Raw genomic sequence first — 19,459 nt, 5'->3', positions numbered from 1 at the left:
AGGGGGAGACACTCTTGACCCAAACTGCTACAGACCTATATCTATCCTACCCGGCCTTTCTAAGGTCTTCGAAAGCAGAGTTAACAAACTGATTACCGACCATTTCGAATTCCACCGTACCTGCTCCGCTATGCAATCTGGTTTCAGAGCTGGACATGGGTGCACCTTAGCCACGCTCAAGGTCCTAAACCATATCATAACCGCCATCGATAAGAGACATTACTGTGCAGCCATATTCATCGACCTGGCCAAGGCTTTGGACTTTGTCAATCACCACATTCATATCGGCAGACTCAACAGCCTTGGTTTCTCAAATGACTGCCTCACCTGGTTCACCAACTACTTCTCTGATAGAGTTCAGTGTGTCAAATCAGAGGGCCTGTTGTCTTGACCTCTGGCAGTCTCCATGGGGGTGCCACAGGGTTCAATTCTTAGGCCGACTCTCTTCTCTGTATACATCAATGATGTCGCTCTTGCTGCTGGTGATTCTCTGATCCACCTCTACGCAGACGACACCATTCTGTATACTTCTGGCCCTTCTTTGGACACTGTGTTAACTAACCTCCAGACGAGCTTCAATGCCATACAACTCTCCTTCTGTGGCATCCAACTGCTCTTAAATGCAAGTAAAACTAAATGCATGCTCTTCAACCGATCGCTGCTCGCACCTGCCCACCCGTCCAGCATCACTACTCTGGACGGTTCTGACTTTGTCACGGCTGTGTTTAGACGGACCAAGGCGCAGCGTGCTCTGAGTTCCACATATTTTATTTGGTAAAACTACAAAAACAAAAAGGAAACAAACAACTAACCGTAACGTAAGCGGTGCAACATGCACTAACTCAAAACAAGATCCCACAAAACACAGTGGGGAAATAGCTGCCCAAATATGATCCCCAATCAGAGACAACGATAAACAGCTGCCTCTGATTGGGAACCATACCAGGCCAACATAGAAAAAACAACCTAGATAACCCACCCTAGTCACACCCTGACCTAACCAACATAGAGAATAAAAGGCTCTCTATGGTCAAGGCGTGACAGACTTAGAATATGTGGACAACTACAAATTCCTAGGTGTCTGGCTAGACTGTAAACTCTCCTTCCAGACTCACATTAAGCATCTCCAATCCAAAAATTACATCTAGAATCGGTTTCCTATTTCGCAACAAAGCATCCTTCACTCATGCTGCCAAACATACCCTCGTAAAACTGACCATCCTACCGATCCTCGACTTCGGCGCTGTCATCTACAAAATAGCCTCCAACACTCTACTCAACAAATTGGATGCAATCTATCACAGTGCCATCTGTTTTGTCACCAAAGCCCCATATACTACCCACCACTGCGACCTGTACGCTCTCGTTGGCTGGCCTTCGCCTCATACTCGTTGCCAAACCCACTGGCTCCAGGTCATCTACAAGTCTTTGCTAGGTAAAGCCCCACCTTATCTCAGCTCACTGGTCACCATAGCAGCACCCACCCGTAGCACCAGCTCCAGCAGGTATATCTCACTGGTCACCCCCAAAGCCAATTCCTCCTTTGGCCGCCTTTCCTTCCAGTTCTCTACTGCCAATGACTGCAAAAGTCACTGAAGCTGGAGACTCATCTCCCTCACTAGCTTTAAGCACCAGCTGTCAGAGCATCTCATAGATCACTGCACCTGTACATAGCCCATCTGTAAATATCCCATCCAACTACCTCATCCCCATACTGTATTTATTTATTTATCTTGCGCCTTTGCAACCCAGTATCTCTACTTGCACATTCATCTTCTGCACATCTATCACTCCAGTGTTTAATTCGTATATTGTAATTACTTCGCCACCATGGCCTATTTATTGCCTTACCTCCCTTATCTTACCTCATTTGCGCACACTGTATATAGACTTTCTACTGTATTATTGACTGTATGTTTGTTTATTTCTTGTGTAACTGTGTTGTTGTATGTGTTGAACTGCTTTGCTTTATCTTGGCCAGGTCGCAGTTGTAAATGAGAACTTGTTCTTAACTAGCCTACCTGGTTAAATAAAGGTGAAATAAATAAAAAGAATGGGGTCACAGAAACAAATCAATTTGAGCTAACAGATACTGTAGGGTAGCTATATTTTTGCAGTAAATGCTTTAAGTCAAGCGCAAGTCAGCTTGAGGGGTCCTTAAGAGCAGCGTCTGTGTGTGTGCAGGAACAGTAATGGCACCAGGTCTCTGACTGAAAGGCTTATTTGAACAGTAATATTTACACAGTGAGAGCTAAAAATGAACATGAGAGGTGGCACACAGAGCGAGTGTAGACTGGATTGGAGGCTCAGGGTGAGAGTGTGTGTGGGTGGGGGGGGTTGGTTGGTTCTTCTATCCTTTCCTATATGGATAATAAAACAAGGAAAATTCTCCCTCGTGGGGAAATTTCCCACGTACCCATGAGGACAAAGGCTATTTTAAGCTTTGGGGTTAGGTTTAGGGTTAGGGTTACAATTAGGGTTAGAATTGGGGTTAGGGTAACAGTAAGGGATTAGTGGTTAGGGTTAGGGTTTGCGCTACAGGTTAAGGTTAGGGTTATGGTAAGGGTTAGGTTTAGGGAAAATAGAATTTTTAATGGAAATTCATTTTAGGTCCCCAAGAGGATAGAAGAACATTGCGTGTGTGTGTGTGTGTGTGTGTGTGTGTGTGTGTGTGTGTGTGTGTGTGTGTGTGTGTGTGTGTGTGTGTGTGTGTGTGTGTGTGTGTGTGTGTGTGTGTGTAGGGTCGTTTTGGGAGTGTTTCAGTAAAATCTTGATGTACAGTATAGGATAGAAGTTATGTAGGTGCCCAATGGTTATGTGTATAGAAAGCTGATATGCCAATAGACTTTTGTTATCAGCAGTAAACTGAGCCAAACAATATTTAGTTTTTAAATTACCACCATTCCCTGTAGACCTCCAACTCAGAACAAACCAAAAGAGATAACACATTTACATATATTTTTTTAAACTCTTAATGTAGAAAAAAAACACTAAACAGATGTGCAAAAAAAAACAGATACACTATATATAGAAAAGTATGTGGACATGCCTCAAAATTCACCTATTTCAGCCACACCTGTTGCTGACAGGCATAGAAAATCAAGCACGCAGCCATGCAATCTCCATAGACAATCATTGGCAGTAGAATGGCCTTACTGAATAGCTCAGAGACTTTCATCTTGGCACCGTCACAGGATGTCACCTTTACAACAAGTCAGTTTGTAACATTTTTGCCTTGCTAGAGCTTCCCCAGTCAACTGTAAGTGCTGTTATTGTGAAGTGGAAAGGGCTTGGAGCAACAACGGCTCAGCCGCGAAGTGGTAGGCCTCACACTCACTACCCAGTTCCAAACTGCCTCTGGAAGCAACGTCAGCACAAGGACTGTTCGTCGGGAGCTTTATGAAATGGGATTGCATGGCTAAGCAGCCGCACACAAGCCTAAGATCACCATGTGCAATGCCAAGTGTCGGCTGGAGTGGTGTAAAGCTCGCCGCCATTGGACTCTGGTGCAGTGGAAACGTGTGCTCTGTACTAATGAATCACGCTTCACCATCTGGCAGTCTGACGGACTAAAAGGGGTTTGGTGGATGCCAGGAGAACGCTACAGTTTAAGTCAGAAGTTTACATACACTTAGGTTGGAGTCATTAAAACTCATTTTTCAACCACTCCACAAATGTATTTTTAACAAACTATAGTTTTGGCAAGTCGGTTAGGACATCTACTTTGTGCATGACACAAGTAATTTTTCCAACAATTGTTTACAGACAGATTATTTCACTTATAATTTCATTGTATCACAATTCCAGTGGGTCATAAGTTTACATACACTACGTTGACTGTGCCTTTAAACAGCTTGGAAAATTCTAGAAAATAATGTCATGGCTTTAGAAGCTTCTGATAGGCTAATTGACATAATTTGAGTCAATTGGAGGTGTACCTGTGGATGTATTTCAAGGCCTACCTTCAAACTCAGTGCCTCTTTGCTTGACATCATGGGAAAATCTAAAGAAATCAGCCAAGACCTCAGAAACAAATTGTAGACCTCCTCAAGTCTTGTTCATCCTTGGGAGCAATTTCCAAACGCCTGAAGGTACCACGTTCATCTGTACAAACAATACTACGCAAGTATAAACACCATGGGACGACGCAGCCGTCATGCCGCTCAGGAAAGAGACACGTTCTGTATCCTAGAGATGAATGTACTTTGGTGCGAAAAGTGCAAATCAATCCCAGAACAACAGCAAAGGACCTTGTGAAGATGCTGGAGGAAACAGGTACAAAAGTATCTATATCCACATTAAAATGAGTCCTATATCGACATAACCTGAAAGGCCGCACAGCAAGGAAGAAGCCACTGCTCCAAAACCTCCATCAGAAAGACAGACTACGGTTTGCAACTGCACATGGGGACAAAGATCGTACTTTTTGGAGAAATGTCCTCTGGTCTGATGAAACAAAAATAGAACTGTTTGGCCATAATGACCATCGTTATGTTTGGAGGAAAAAGGGGGAGGCTTGCAAGCCGAAGAACTGTAATGGCTGTTGAATGGAGTAGACCAAGGCGCAGCGTGGTTAGTGCTCATCTTTGTAATTTAATGGAAAAATTAGAACACTTTACAAATAAACAAAAGACAGCCAAACAGTTCTGTCAGGTAAGATAACTAAACAGAAATAAACCACCCACAAAACCCAAAGGAAAACAGGCTACCTAAGTATGGCTCCCAATCAGCGACAACAATGTACAGCTGTCCCTGATTGAGAGCCATACCATGCCAAAACAAAGAAATACCAAACATAGAAAAAAGGACATAGAATGTAACCCCAAAACACACAGAAAACCACCCCCTGCCACGCCCTGACCAAACTACAATAACAAATAACCCCTTTTACTGGTCAGGATGTGACAAGAACACCATCCCAACCGTGAAGCACGGGGGTGGCAGCATCATGTTGTGGGGGTGCTTTGCTGCTGGAGGGACTGGTGCACTTTACAAAATAGATGGCATCATGAGGACGGAAAATTATGTGGATATATTGAAGCAACATCTCAAGACATCAGTCAGGAAGTGAAAGCTTGGGCGCAAATGGGTCTTCCAAATGGGCAATGACCCCAAGCATACTTCCAAAGTTGTGGCTTAAGGACAACAAAGTCAAGATATTGGAGTGGCCATCACAAAGCCGTGATCTCAATCCTATAGACAATTTGTGGGCAGAACTGAAAAAGTGTGTGCGAGCAAGGAGGCCTACAAACCTGACTCAGTTACACCAGCTCTGTCAGGAGGAATGGGCCAAAATTCACCCAACTTATTGTGGGAAGCTTGTGGAAGGCTACCTGAAACGTTTGACCCATGTTAAACATTTTAAAAGCAATGCTACCAAATACTAATTGAGTGTATGTATACTTCTGACCCACTGGGAATGTGATGAAAGAAATAAAAGCTGAAATAAATCATTCTCTCTACTATTATTCTGACATTTCACATTCTTAAAATAAAGTGGTGATCCTAACTGACCTAAGACATGGAATTTTTACTATGATTAAATGTCAGGAATTGTGAAAAACTGACTTTAAATGTATTTGGCTGAGGTGTATGTAAACTTCCGACTTCTCCTGTATCTGCCTGAATTCATAGTGCCAACGGTGGAGGAGGAATAATGGTCTGGTGCTGTTTTTCATGATTTGGGCTATGCCCCTTAGTTCCAGTGAAGGGAAATCTTAACACTACAGCATACAATGACATTCTAGACGATTCTGTGCTTCCAACTTTGTTGTAACAGTTTGGGGAAGGACCTTTCCTGTTTCAGCATGACAATTCCCCTGTGCACTAAGCGAGGTCCATACAGAAATGGTTTGTCGAGATCTGTGTTGAAGAACTTGACTGTCCTGCACAGATCCCTGACCTCAACCCCACCTTTGGAATGAATTGCAATGCCGATTGTGAGCCAGGCCTAATTGCCCAACATCAGTGCTCACCTCACTAATGCTCTTGTGCCTGAATGGAAGCAAGTCCCCGCAGCAATGTTCCAACATCTAGTGGAAAGCCTTCCCAGAAGAGTGCATGCTGTTATAGCAGCAATGGGGGGAACAACTCCATATGAATGCCCCGGAATGAGATGTTCGACGAGCAGGTGTCCACATACTTTTGGTCATGTAGTGCATCTCTAGCTTAAACAGGCGGATTTTGATGGGGATTTATTTATTATGTAAATTTGATTTCCGTCGGGCCGTGGAAATTGTAGGCTAAGGATTAAAGGAAAGAAGGGAGGGGTGGAGAAGGAGGGAGCTCAGAGAGAGAGAGAGGGAGAGAGAGACCAACAGATTGAGCAAGAGAGAAAAGAGACGAGAGAGAGGCTAATATAAGACTGAGGAAAGAACCCAGTGAGAGAGACCAGAGAGAGAGAGGAAAGACTCCAGAGCCCAGAGAGAGAGCAGGGTAGAGGGACAGGCCCTAAGATGGAGGTCTTCCTCCCAGGACGTGACAGGCTGTTGGCTGTAGGATGCTCAGGAAGGCCTTGGCAGGCCAACAAAGACAGCCCTTCAGCTGCAGGGTGTACTTTTTCAGGCCCCAGCATCCCCTTTGGCAACGGCACAGAGAGTGCTGGCGTGCAGAGGCCCCAGAGACGGACGGACGGACGTGAAAGAAAAGGCCTTCTCGGCTCCCTGTTATTTACTCAGGCTGACGAGGACCTGGGCATTTCTTGTCTGGGTGAAGGAGGGGAAAAACAGGAGGGTCTCTCTATCTCTTAGGTCTCCTGGGGTTGAACAGTGCTTTCATCTGCCGTTGTTCACACGCTTGTCTTGACGGTCGTGTGTGTGTTACCTGAGCTGTTGACCTCAAGCACCATGGTGGTATATGACGGCCACCCTCCGATATGAGATATGGTCAAATATTTTGCATAGTAAACACAAGTTATCTCAAAAGTACTAGCTTCGAGGATTCAGTAACCACCTGTTTGTCGAAAGTTATATCAGTGGGCCTTTTGAATGGTACACCAACGTCCTTTCAAAACAAAACGCATTAGTGGGAATAAGAACAGTACAGAGAAAGCAGCGTAGATATGATTCAGAAGACATTGGAGAACACGTGTACGATTAACAATACTGTACTCACATGTCCAATGTCAACACAGCTCTAATGTCTACACACAGATCATTTACTCAGTTGTGTTAATCAACAATGATGCACCACGAGAATGTTAATTCAATTAGGCATTGGACAGTTCAACTCAAATGATGACCCACTTGTATAATCCTTGTGTACATTACTCATGACTCCCGCTCCCCCGCTGTTTGGTATGTCTGTTGACTAATGTATGCAGCTCAATGTAATAAAGACATTATATACATTGTATAAATGAACTAAACAAAGAACGGAGGTGGCAGCCTTGACAGCATAGCAATGTCTGCCGGCCGTGCCATCATCATTTAAGACGAGCAGGATTTAATGTAATATATATTTACTGTATCTGGCTATGTGTTTGTTTGTTTTGGTGTTGTCTCCGAGCCAACATGTTTGACTGTAAGGCATTGGTTAGGGTCATTTCTCTCTGCTCTGCTGTCTACTCCTATCCTGGGAGAATGTGTATGCGTGTGTGTGTGTGTGTGTGTGTGTGTGTGTGTGTGTGTGTGTGTGTGTGTGTGTGTGTGTGTGTGTGTGTGTGTGTGTGTGTGTGTGTGTGTGTGTGTGTGTGTGTGTGTGTGTGTGTGTGTGTGGAGGAGGGCATTCCACTGACTCACCCATCCTCCCTCCAACCAGAAAAAAACAACATGGATGAACTACATAAAGAAAGAAGATAAATCAGGCAAGGTTTGGTTTGCTGCTCCTTGGGTTTGACTCAGAGCTTGTGCAAAGTGGGCAGTGTGCCAGGGACAGGGGGGTGAAGGGGGGTCGGAGGTGGGAGGTAGGCAGGCTGTCCTCAATGTGCTGCTTTCAGCAGTTTGGAGGGGCAGGGGAATAACCTCCGACCCCATCTGTTTCCTGAAGATAGGCCCTGACGGGTGTAAGTACTCAGTGAGGGCATGTTATCCTGACTAAGGGCAGATCTCTCTCCCCAGCAAAAACAACAGAATGGGAGGGAGGGAGGGAAGGAGGGGGGGTGGGGGGAAGAGAAAGACTTATTCGTCAGCTAAAAGATAGCATGGTGAAGGGGAAGGTTGGATCCTGGAATGATCAAGGCTTTATGCTTTTCCTTTGTCCATCCCATGAATCTGTGCAGTTTCCTCTTGTTTTTCCCGTTCCAAGTTTTGGCCTTTTGACTTTGGCTTTCTTTCCGAAGGGGTTGGAATTACGTTGTTTTATTTAAATAAGGAAGTTCACAGCACTTAGAATTCGGCAGAGGGAAGAAGTGGTCCATCACCTTTTGAACCTGCTGGAAACTGGTTTTCTGCATTTTCCATTTTATATCACACTGTGTTCTGTATTCCGCACCATTGGAATGTCAATGAATAACCGATTGTGATAAAGAGACAGTAAATGAAAGATAAAAGCGATGGCACGTACTTCACTGCACCTGCTTGTCCTTGGGTGAAGTATTTATCCTCCCCATGCTCCGCCCATCTCTCTCTCTCTCTCTCTCTCTCTCTCTCTCTGACCTCACCCTAACCCTACACAGTGCCCCGAAAGCACCGGCTGCCTTATGGCTCCATTCAGCCAGTGTTCACTCAGCTGAGCCAATATTCTATAATCTAATATCCATAGACTAATTGTCAGAACAGACCGCTTCTCCCTTACAAAGTCATTCGTTTGCGGTCGTGACGAGAGTGTTATTCTTACGTACGTGTCGACGTATGTGGACTTTTGTTTTCTTCTCTCCCTTGACATAAGGTCATTTTAAAGTCTATTTCTTCTAAACTATTCAGGTAATTTTTTAAGAATAATAGAAATTGTCTAATTTACCTTATGTGGGGGTTACATCTTGAAGCTCCCCATTGCCTTGTGTTGGGGATTAAATGTCAGAGAGATTTTAAGTCACAGCGGGCTAAGCCATTACATGGCCACATACAAGGTTAATTGTGGTAAAATAATTTACATTTTTCTTTCCTTACCTGTAATTACACTTTGAATAGCAGGTTGAAGTGTAGGTTTTTAGATAATTCATAAGGCGAGGAATTGTTACCTCTGAGAGGCAAGCATAATGCAGTAGCAAGAGAAAAAATTTCCAAGTAACAAAGGAATGTAAATTCATACTTAGCTACCTTGCAATTACCATACTGACTAATGCCACAGCAGCCCACCTTTACTATTTAACAGAGCTGAGACAAATGACTTCCTAATGAAATCTGACAAAACACCTTCTCTCTTTCTCCCTCTCCCTCTTGTTCCTCATTTTCGCCTTCTTCTATCTCTTATGCTCTCTCTCTTATGCTCTCTCTCTTATGCTCTCTCTCTTATGCTCTTTCTCTCTCTCTCTCTCTCTTTGTTTCTCTGTATCTCTGTACAGATGGTGTTGATCTCGAGGATGATCCTTCCTGTTCTTGGCCTGCATCATCTCCATCCAGTAAAGACCAGACTTCCCCCGGCCACTGTGAAGACTATGATTTTGGCGAGGATGAAGGGGGCCCCGGCCTGCCGTACCCATGCCAGTTCTGCGACAAGTCCTTCAGCCGTCTGAGCTTCTTGAAGCGCCACGAGCAGAGCCACGGTGACAAGCTCCCCTTCAGCTGCACCTTCTGCAGCCGCCTGTTCAAGCACAAGCGCAGCCGCGACCGCCACGTCAAGCTGCACACCGGCGACAAAAAGTACCACTGTGGCGAGTGCGACTCGGCCTTCTCACGCAGCGACCATCTCAAGATCCATATGAAGACCCACGCCTCCAACAAGCCCCACAAGTGCCCTGTGTGCCGCCGGGGCTTTCTCTCCTCCAGCTCCCTCCATGGACACATGCAGGTCCACGAGCGGGGCAAAGACGGTGGTGGCGGGGGGCCAGGCAGCGGCCTCTCCAGGGAGGAGTGGAAGCTGAAGGAGACGAGGAAGTGCAGCCGCTGTGAGGAGGGTTTTGATGTCCCTGAGGAGTTGCAAAGGCACATCGCCGAGTGCCACCCAGAGTGCTCTCCGTCGGAGGACGGGGGCCTGTGTGGCGCCTTGCAGTGCATCTATTGCCACGAGCCCTTCAGCGACGAGGGTGTCCTGCTGACCCACATTGACCAGGCCCACAGTCGCGACCGCAAAGGTCACAACTGCGCCGTCTGCTCCGAGCACTTCCTCTCTGTGGAGGACCTGTACGCCCACATGGACGTCCACCAGCTCCCCGAATCCAGTAACCACAGCAACAGCCCATCCCTGCTCACTGTGGGCTACACCTCTGTCTCCAGCACAACCCCAGACTCCAACCTCTCCGTCGACAGCTCCACCATGGTGGAGGCAGCCCCGCCCATACCCAAGACCCGGGGGAGGAGAAAGAGGGCCGCCCAGCACACCTCACACGACATTGGGGGACGTTCGTCCAAGCAGCCCAAGATCTCCTACAGCTGTATCTACTGCAATAAGCAGGTGTTCTCTAGCCTTGCCGTGCTTCAGATACACCTGCGGACCATGCACCTTGACAAACCCGAGCAGGCACACACCTGTCAGTTCTGCCTAGAGGTGCTTCCCTCCCTGTTCAACCTGAACGAGCACCTGAAGCAGGTACACAATGCCGAGGACCATGCCACCCTGCTGGGCAGCCTGCCTGACACCCTGCTTCAGTGTAATTTCTGCACCGAGGTTTTAAGTGACCTCAACGCTCTTCAAGAACACATCCGCTGCTCCCACGGCTTCCCCAGCCCCGTGGCCAAGGAGAGTAACGCCTTCTTCTGTCCCCAGTGCTTCATGGGGTTCCTGACTGAGGCCACCCTGGAGGAGCACGTCCGTCAGACCCACTGTGACGGGGGCAGCCTGCGTTTCGACTCCCCCCTAGAGGTGACTCCCAAGGAGCCCATTGTGGAGGTGTACTCCTGCTCCTACTGCACCAACTCGCCCATCTTCAACAGCGTTCTGAAGCTGAACAAGCACATCAAAGAAAACCACAAGAACATTCCTCTGGCGCTGAACTACATCAACAATGGAAAGAAGTCTCTGCGGACCCTCAGCCCTTCCTCACCCATATCGATTGATCAATCTTTCCTTCATGGTTCCTCCTCTCGCAGCAATCGTGGCACTAGCGAGTTCATCTGCAACCAGTGTGGGGCCAAGTACACCAGCCTGGACCTGTTCCAGACCCACCTGAAGACTCACCTGGATGGGATGCAGCCCCAACTCAACTGCCCTCAGTGCAACAAGGACTTCCCCAACCAGGAGTCCCTGCTGAAGCATGTGACGGTCCACTTTACCATCACCTCCACTTACTACATCTGTGAGAGCTGCGACAAGCAGTTCACCTCGGTAGACGACCTGCAAAAACACCTGCTGGACATGCACACGTTCGTGTTCTTCCGCTGCACCCTCTGCCAGGAAGTGTTTGACTCCAAGGTGTCCACCCAGCTCCACCTGGCCGTCAAGCACAGCAATGAGAAGAAGGTGTACCGCTGCACCTCCTGCAACTGGGACTTCAGGCACGAGGCCGACCTGCAGCTGCATGTCAAGCACAGCCACCTGGAGAACCAGGGCCGGGCCCACCGCTGCATCTTCTGCGGGGAGTCCTTCGGCACGGAGGTGGAGCTGCAGTGCCACATCACCACCCACAGCAAGAAGTATAACTGCCGCTTCTGCAGCAAGGCCTTCCATGCCATCGTACTTCTGGAAAAGCACCTGAGGGAAAAGCACTGTGTGTTCGAGGGCAAGGCCCAGAACTGTGGTGCGAATGGCTCCACAACCGGAGGAGCGGACCACCACCCGGCGGCCAAGGATGACGCAGAGCTACAGGGTCTCCTGTCCAACAGCCATGGTGCAGGAGCGGCAGGATCAGGAGGCGTGTTGGAGTCTCCAAACAACCACGATGGGAGTGAGGAGGAAGTGGACACCGCTGACCCCTTGTTTGGGTGTGACATCTGCGGGGCGTCATACACCATGGACTCACTCCTCACCAACCACCAGCTCCGAGACCACAACATCCGCCCGGGCGAGAGCGCCATGGCGAAGAGGAAGTCGGACATGATCAAGGGCACCCACAAGTGTAACGTCTGCCAGCGCACCTTCTTTTCAGAGGCAGGTCTGAGGGAACACATGCAGACCCACCTGGGCCCCGTCAAGCACTACATGTGTCCCATCTGCGGAGAGCGTTTCCCCTCGCTGCTCACATTGACCGAGCACAAGGTCACCCACAGCAAGAGCCTAGACACGGGCAGTTGCCGCATCTGCAAGATGCCCCTGCAGAGCGAGGAGGACTTCATGGAGCACTGCCAGATGCACCCCGACCTGCGGAACTCCCTGACGGGCTTCCGCTGTGTGGTATGCATGCAGACCGTCACCTCCACCCTGGAGCTCAAGATCCACGGCACCTTCCACATGCAGAAGACAGGCACCATGTCCACCAACCACCCCATTGGCCGCACCACCAATCTCGCCTCCCACCACCACAACCAGCATCACCACCAACAACACCACCAGGCCAACCAGAAACTCTTCAAGTGTGCCTCGTGTCTGAAGGAGTTCCGCTCCAAATCTGACCTGGTGAAGCTGGACATCAACGGGCTGCCTTACGGGCTGTGTGCCGCATGTGTCAGCGCCGCCGGCTCAAAGAGCTCCAGCCCCACGGTGATGAATGGGGGCAGGCAGCAGCAGCAGGGAGGGGGAGGAGCCACGACCCCGGCCATGCCTGTAACAGCATGGACCGCTCAGACGGAGAGACTCAGCCCCAGAGAGGGGAAAGGCAAGCCGCCCCATTCATCGTCATCGCCCTCCTCCTCTATCTCCTCGACCGCCACCAAGACGCGGTGCACCAGCTGCAATGTGAAGTTTGAGTCGGAGGCTGAGCTGCAGAACCACGTCCAGACGGTGCACAGGGAGCAAGGAGGGGACAGCAACAGCGGGCAGCTCAGGACCCCACAAGTGTCCCCCATGCCCAGGGCCAGCCCCTCACAGACTGAGGAGGTGAGAGACCTTAATACAATGGAGATGAACACAATGAGCCAGTTTCCCGGACAGAGATTAAGCCTAGTCCTAGACTATAAAGCTATTTCAATGGAGATTCTTAATTGACCATGCCTTTTAGTCCAGGACTAGGCTTACATGTGTCTGGGTAACCCATATATTACCTAACTAATGTGTTAGAAAATGGCCAAATTAGAAAAGTATCCAAGTTTTTTGGTTGTCCAGTCAGCTTGTTGATTAACCGCACACATTAGTTATAGGATTTCTAGCCAAAGAAGTGCTCAGTAAGTCCTCAGAGTGCTCAGTAAGAATGTGACCTTCATGTACTCTAAAACCATGTGTCCTTGTGTTGTCCTTTTCTCTTGGTTTCTTGCTTAGAAGAAGACCTACCAGTGCATCAAGTGTCAGATGGTCTTCTACAGCGAATGGGACATCCAGGTTCACGTGGCCAACCACATGCTAGGTAAGAGAGGTTACTCGGTTCTTATTTTCTCTCTATGTTTATGGTCACTTTTTTAGGAACTGTCTAAAGTAGTCAAACAAAGGAATATCGGTTCAATATATTGTTTAACTATTCAACATATTTCCCCAAGATATTACATTTATATTACATTTTGGTCATTTAGCAGACGCTCTTATCCAGAGCATATTATTACATGTAGCTTTACATCTTTCACATTCTCCCTATAGTGTAGTACTAAATACACCCTTTGTTGTAATACAAATAAGTACTGTTAGCATAACTATATAATATTCAATCCTCTATTTTGATACCTTGTGAACTGATGATGGTAGCCTCTGTGAAACACAAGCATGAACACGATGTGTGTGCCTGCCCTTGATTTTCATACATTTTGGTCTGTCAGTGCTGAAATGCCTGATCCTGTATGAAATGTATAAAAACAACAATGTAGCACAATTTGATGCATGTACGCTAAGTTCATCAAACAAGATTCTAGATACACTTGAATCAAATGTTATTCAACACATTATTATTCTGAAAGCTTGATTCCAACACAGAGAGTACACTCTTCTGTTCTATAATTCTCAAACGTCTTTACTTTTGGCGTTCATTTGTATGCAGGTAGAATAATTAGCAGAGAACACACAATTCAAAACCCAGGCTTCTTTCTTTCTTGCCTGAATTAAGTAGGCGTCTGAATTCCAGTCTCACCTTCCTTTATTCATTCATTTATTCATCTCGTTTGGCGGCTCTTTCATTACACCGCATTATCTGTTGTCTTCAGTGGGAGAGAGACTCATTGATCTGGAACCAACCCGCCTCTCTGTTTGGGATGCGCTCCTAGGCGCAGGTGAATTTAAACACGGCGGGCAATTCTATCAGGACCGCTGGGCAATTCTATCAGGAACACACTGTTTGTGCATAAACAATCACAGGCATGTGATTTGTGATTTTGATTTTGTGCTGTGTGCTGTGTGTGTGTGTGTGTGTGTGCATGTGCGTGTGTTTGTGTGTGACTGAAAGTGTATAAATGTGTGGTTGGTTTGTATTCATCTGATCTGCTCTCTCTACACTACTGGGGGTGCCTAATGCAACACCATGCTAGCACTAGTCCTTTCTCTATCAGAGGCTGGCATGGTGCATGCTGTTTTGGTACAAAACAACCCCCCTACTGGTTACTTTATGTCTTTCAGCCACACATACTATTCCCCCATAATGTTAGAATCCAAACAGTTTCAGAAGAAGAATGGATAGACGATTGGTTTATTGAAGGATGTCCTACTTTTCTGACTCGATTCAGAATAAAGACAAATGTGCGATGGATCAAAATAAAATATTGATTTATGGAACGTATGAAAAAAATGATACACTTCAAATAGATCAAAATTGAAATAGAAATAACAATAAATGCGTAGTAATTGCCTTAACTTATGTTATTACACCAACATTGTTCGGAGGTGACCTTGGTTGGTTGTATATGCTGAGGAATGTCTCTCTCTGCTCTCCCTATCCAACAATGGGAGGGTTAAACCCGGAGCAGGCTGTTATTACCGCAAAGCCAATTTGGCCCCAAAAAAACCCCGAAAACCCCACCTTCCTCATTTAGAAAAAGCTCTAAATACCTTCTTTCTCTCTCCCTGAAAAAGGGACACTTTCTCCCTTTAATGGCCATCTGCACAGGACAGGGGAAACGGGGGTCTGGGGTCATCTCCGCTCAGCTGTCAGCGTTATTAGCCTAGGTAATGGAGCAGTCGCTGGATTCATAGGGGTGCTGTTTTCAACCCATGCCCCGCTCCACTCCTGCCCCCCTTCGCACTGGTGTCGCTTCACACTGATAGCTCTATATATAGTGATGTGGCCTGACATACCACTATCGCTAAGTGTATGGAATAACAGGGCCCGAGAATTGTCTCACCGACCGAGACAGGACAATCTCAGCTGTCTATCTTTGTAATACAATAGTCTCCGAACGTAAGCCAAGTGCACTCTGTCTCCCCCTTCCTTCCTTCCTTCCTTCCTTCCTTCCTTCCTTCCTTCCTTCCTTCCTTCCTTCCTTCCTTCCTTCCTTCCTTCCTTCCTTCCTTCCTTCCTTCCTTCCTTCCTTCCTTCCTTCCTTCCTTCCTTCCTTCCTTCTTTCCCCTCTCTCCCATCCTAACCAAAAAGCTAGGTTTCCCTCTCTCCCCCATCCTAACCAAAAAGCTACCTTTCCCTCTCCCCCCCATCCTAACCAAAAATCTAGCTTTCCCTCTCCCCCCCATCCTAACCAAAAAGCTACCTTTCCCTCTCTCCCCCATCCTAACCAAAAAGCTAGGTTTCCCTCTCTCCCCCATCCTAACCAAAAAGCCAGCTTTCCCTCCCCCAATCCTAACCAAAAAGCTAGGTTTCCCTCTCTCCCCCATCCTAACCAAAAAGCTACCTTTCCCTCTCCCCCCCATCCTAACCAAAAATCTAGCTTTCCCTCTCTCCCCCATCTTCACCAAAAAGCTAGCTTTCCCTCTCTCCCCCATCCTGACCAAAGTGGTAGCTAGCTAGTGGCCTCCTCATTTATACATCTGCCAGCACATTTTGATGCATGGATATTATACTCGGATGATGACAGACCAACCTCCTATTCTCCAACAGACAGAAAGCACAGCTCTGGTGCATTGCTACTCCACATTTAGCATGATAATCGGGGAAATGGAAGGGAGGGAGGGGGGGTGACCGTGAATGGCTGTAGGAGGAGTGTGCACTACACTGCAGAGAGAAGCCCTAGCCTGGCTAAACCAGAATGAACCATTGTCCCCCATGCGAATGCAGCATTCAGTCTGGTTTAACCAGGCTAGACCAGTCCTGGCCAAGCCCTGGAAACAGCCCCATGTGTCTTAAGATGGAGGCTGCAGCCTGCTAGGGCCCAGATGGATCAGTACACATTTGCTGTACAGCTGGTCGCTCTGTTTGGGGACATGGTGTGATACTCCTATGGAGAAAAAAATGATATCGCCACCATCCAAGGAGCAATTTAATAGCAGCGCAGAAGACAGCTGGCCACTCTTTAGTTTAGAGCGTTTTTTTTTGGCATGGCGCACTTACAGAATTGAGGGTGTCCGATTCATCTCCAGAGACAAACAGATTTATACTGCTTTCAGCTGTTGTGGTCATCAACCCACAAATCCCTCATTTGTATCTTTTTTTGTGTAGGATGCTGATTAAGGCATTCCACATCTTCCACACAGACAAAACAGCAATGTGTGTCAGTCATCATCTGTTTAAGTTGAATGAGACAAAACTCTCTAACTGACATTCATTTTCCACTTATATTGTTTGTTTTGAACTGTTTGCCTTTGAAGGTCTTTCATATGTCAGTTAAGCCTGTTGGGTTTTAAGCAGCAGGCCATCACCTCTCCACAGAGCTTCACTTTAACCTCCCTGTGAACTCTGACATTTGGAAAATCATGGGGGGGACTTTTGACCCATTTATCCTACTCTTCCAAATACCACTGTGTGGATTTCAGTGACCACTGACACGTTTGTAAAGCATGGGCACTGAGCAAGGTGCTTAAAAGGTGAAAAAGGGTCCCCATTTTCACAGTTTTGATCCTTTCTTTTTACACTGGTCCAGCCCAAGTGGCTACTCCAGCCAAGGTGGCAAGGCTCAGAAGGACAATCATAAACAAACAAACCCTGGGCAGCACATTCCAGAAAGTGGTTTTGGGGTCACCTCTACCAGTTTTTGGGCTGGTGACAGGACAACGCTGAGCCTGCAGCCAAGTCAGGGAGGAGCCTTCTCCCTCTCACAGAGCGAAGCCGGTGGCCTGGTCAGCCTGGGCAGAGGGGGGTGGGGGACGGGGTCCGGGGGCGGAGAGGGAAAGGCACATTTTCTGTACAGCTGGCCGCTCTGTGTGAAGCAGGCACAGTGGGCCGTTACAGAGCTGGAGAGAGGAGGGTGAGGAGCATGAGGTCTCTAGCCCTCCTACAGTTTCTACCTCTCTCTGTTATCTCTCCGTCCCTGACTCTCCCTGACTCCGTTTTTCATACTAACCACCAATCTGGCAACCCATACTGTGTTTGGCTTTTAGTGATGATAGGGTAAGCTGGGAAGTATAGCTGTATTTTAGAGTTAAAAAGCTTGTTTCTTTTTTCGTACCATCCACCAATCTGGCAACCCTTATTGTGTTTGCCTTTTAGTGATGATAGAGTAAGCAGGGAGGTATAGCCGTATTTGAGGCTAAAATGCTTGTTTTGTTGCATTCTAAAGGGCTGCAAATTACCCCTGACACATATCCTCCTTGTTTTGGGTCCCTGGAGCAGCTTGGGCAATGGTGTGTTGATTATGCCATCTTTGTCACTGTCTCTTCTTCACTGGTGGCGACACACTCACTCACTCGCTACTCCATTAAAGGACATTTCTTTTCATGGTGCGTAAAGAAATGTGATGGTTTTAGTGTTGTTTTTCCCCCCTCCCAAATGTCCTGCCCTGAAATCCTCTTTTGATTTGCTTGTTATTACCACGAGACAACATAACAATAAGATATAGCCTACCTGTGCTCTTCAGTGAATGCAAGTCATTCATAAGGCGCATACACATTTAGTCTGTTAACAAACATAGTGGAACGAGCTTTCACTCCTAGGGGGGCTGGATCAGACTCCTAAACCCAATAGTAAACACAACACACCACAGCAACAGGAACTGGATCAATGTTATGAAATAAATAAGAGAACACACCATCCCCGCTCCGACCAGCCCAGACCAGCCACTGGAAACAAAAGGAAGCCATGCGTACTGTATACAAAGTAGACAGCGTGATTTCCTAGCCTGCTTTTTATTAATTGGTGATTAATAATAACGCCTCTCCGTTCGTTAGCACAGTCACCTCCCGTGCAGCCGAGTGTGCTGCTGCTAATATGCAATTAAGCGCACCTTCCTTCCCGTTACATTCTACCTCTCTGCCTAACTAATGTGGTGTCCACGAGTAGCATAGTGAAACAGGCTGCAAAGAAATATACTGCCTACAGTATCTTTAGTTTCAACACATTCAATTGCACAGTTTTTACCTGGATTCTAGCTACTTCCTTGTAAAAAAAAAAGTTACAAATGACTCCTTTAACTGAGAGACTGTCTGCATTAAAAACTTTTACGGCATTGCAGTAAAGGTACTATTCATGGAAAGGTGTGTTTGTTGTAAAGCAGGGGTTCTTGACATCACCGTTGGGATGATCTGTTCCTAGGCCAGACAAGCTCAGTCTGATGTGGTCCTTATCAATAGATTTTCTTGACATTTCCCCACACCTCACAGACTAGGCCAACATGTGAGAAAATATGTGATGCTCCCACAGTTCATACGGTTTGTTTGCACAAGCTTTGAGCAAACAATGTCTGGACTGGTAGGCAGATGATTGGTAGGCAGATGTCAGGTCACCATGGTGATTTTATTTTGGCAAATCCTTTTGAGGAGATATGGTTGCGGTTCTCTATCTCATTGTTATCACCTACACACAGCATACCATTTTCTCAACCTTTGCTTTTTGATATTTTGAAATCTTACCTCAGAATAGCATTATCTTATAATTAAAAACCTAATGAAGAATTTGGCTGTTGTAGCTCTAGCCCAGCTACCACGTAACATGGTTGCTCTGCCGACACGGAATGAGCTCGAGGTAGAAAGCTCTTTCTTCCTGTTCTCCAATCCTGGCTTCTCTATGTTTTATTAATATACAGGAGGGATGTCTCCTTTAGAGTGTTAATGCCAACCCTTGTTCTGAAGTGCCCTATAAATACTGGATGATCAGAATTAACCTCTCCAGTCCTGTCCCTCCCTGGAGGTTCCCGAGATGTCACCGAGGCCATCGGAGCATGCGCAGCACGGCCTGCCCCGGTCCGAGAGGGTTGCTAAGCAGTCAGACGGGGAGGGGGCTTATGGGAGCAGTGCAAACAGACAGCTCTGCCTTCGTAAAGGTCAACGGTGCAACCCACACCTCTCAAATCCCAGACCGGCGTCACATAGTGTG

The 19,459-nt window shown here is 47.1% G+C and overlaps 1 protein-coding gene across 5 annotated transcripts in view; it reads left to right on the top strand.

Moving 5' to 3' along the window:
- The window catches only part of LOC106599680 (zinc finger protein 521), a 147,838-nt gene that overhangs the window by 69,563 nt on the left and 58,816 nt on the right, over positions 1-19,459 (top strand). For 4 of the 5 annotated variants that reach the window (XM_014190973.3, XM_014190971.3, XM_014190967.3 and 1 more), the window contains 2 exons: positions 9,443-13,008; positions 13,387-13,471. In XM_014190973.3, the coding sequence (XP_014046448.1) occupies positions 9,799-13,008; positions 13,387-13,471 (3,295 nt within the window). In that variant the 5' untranslated portion in view covers positions 9,443-9,798. The remainder of the gene's footprint in view (positions 1-9,442; positions 13,009-13,386; positions 13,472-19,459) is intronic. The other variant, XM_014190968.3, reaches the window with a different exon arrangement.

This window comes from Salmo salar, chromosome 03 (assembly GCF_965601325.2).
Source record: "Salmo salar chromosome 03, fSalSal1, whole genome shotgun sequence".
Lineage (NCBI taxonomy): Eukaryota > Metazoa > Chordata > Actinopteri > Salmoniformes > Salmonidae > Salmo > Salmo salar.
The sequence above is the reverse complement of the archived record's forward strand: the minus strand, read 5'-3'. Positions and strand labels throughout refer to the sequence as shown.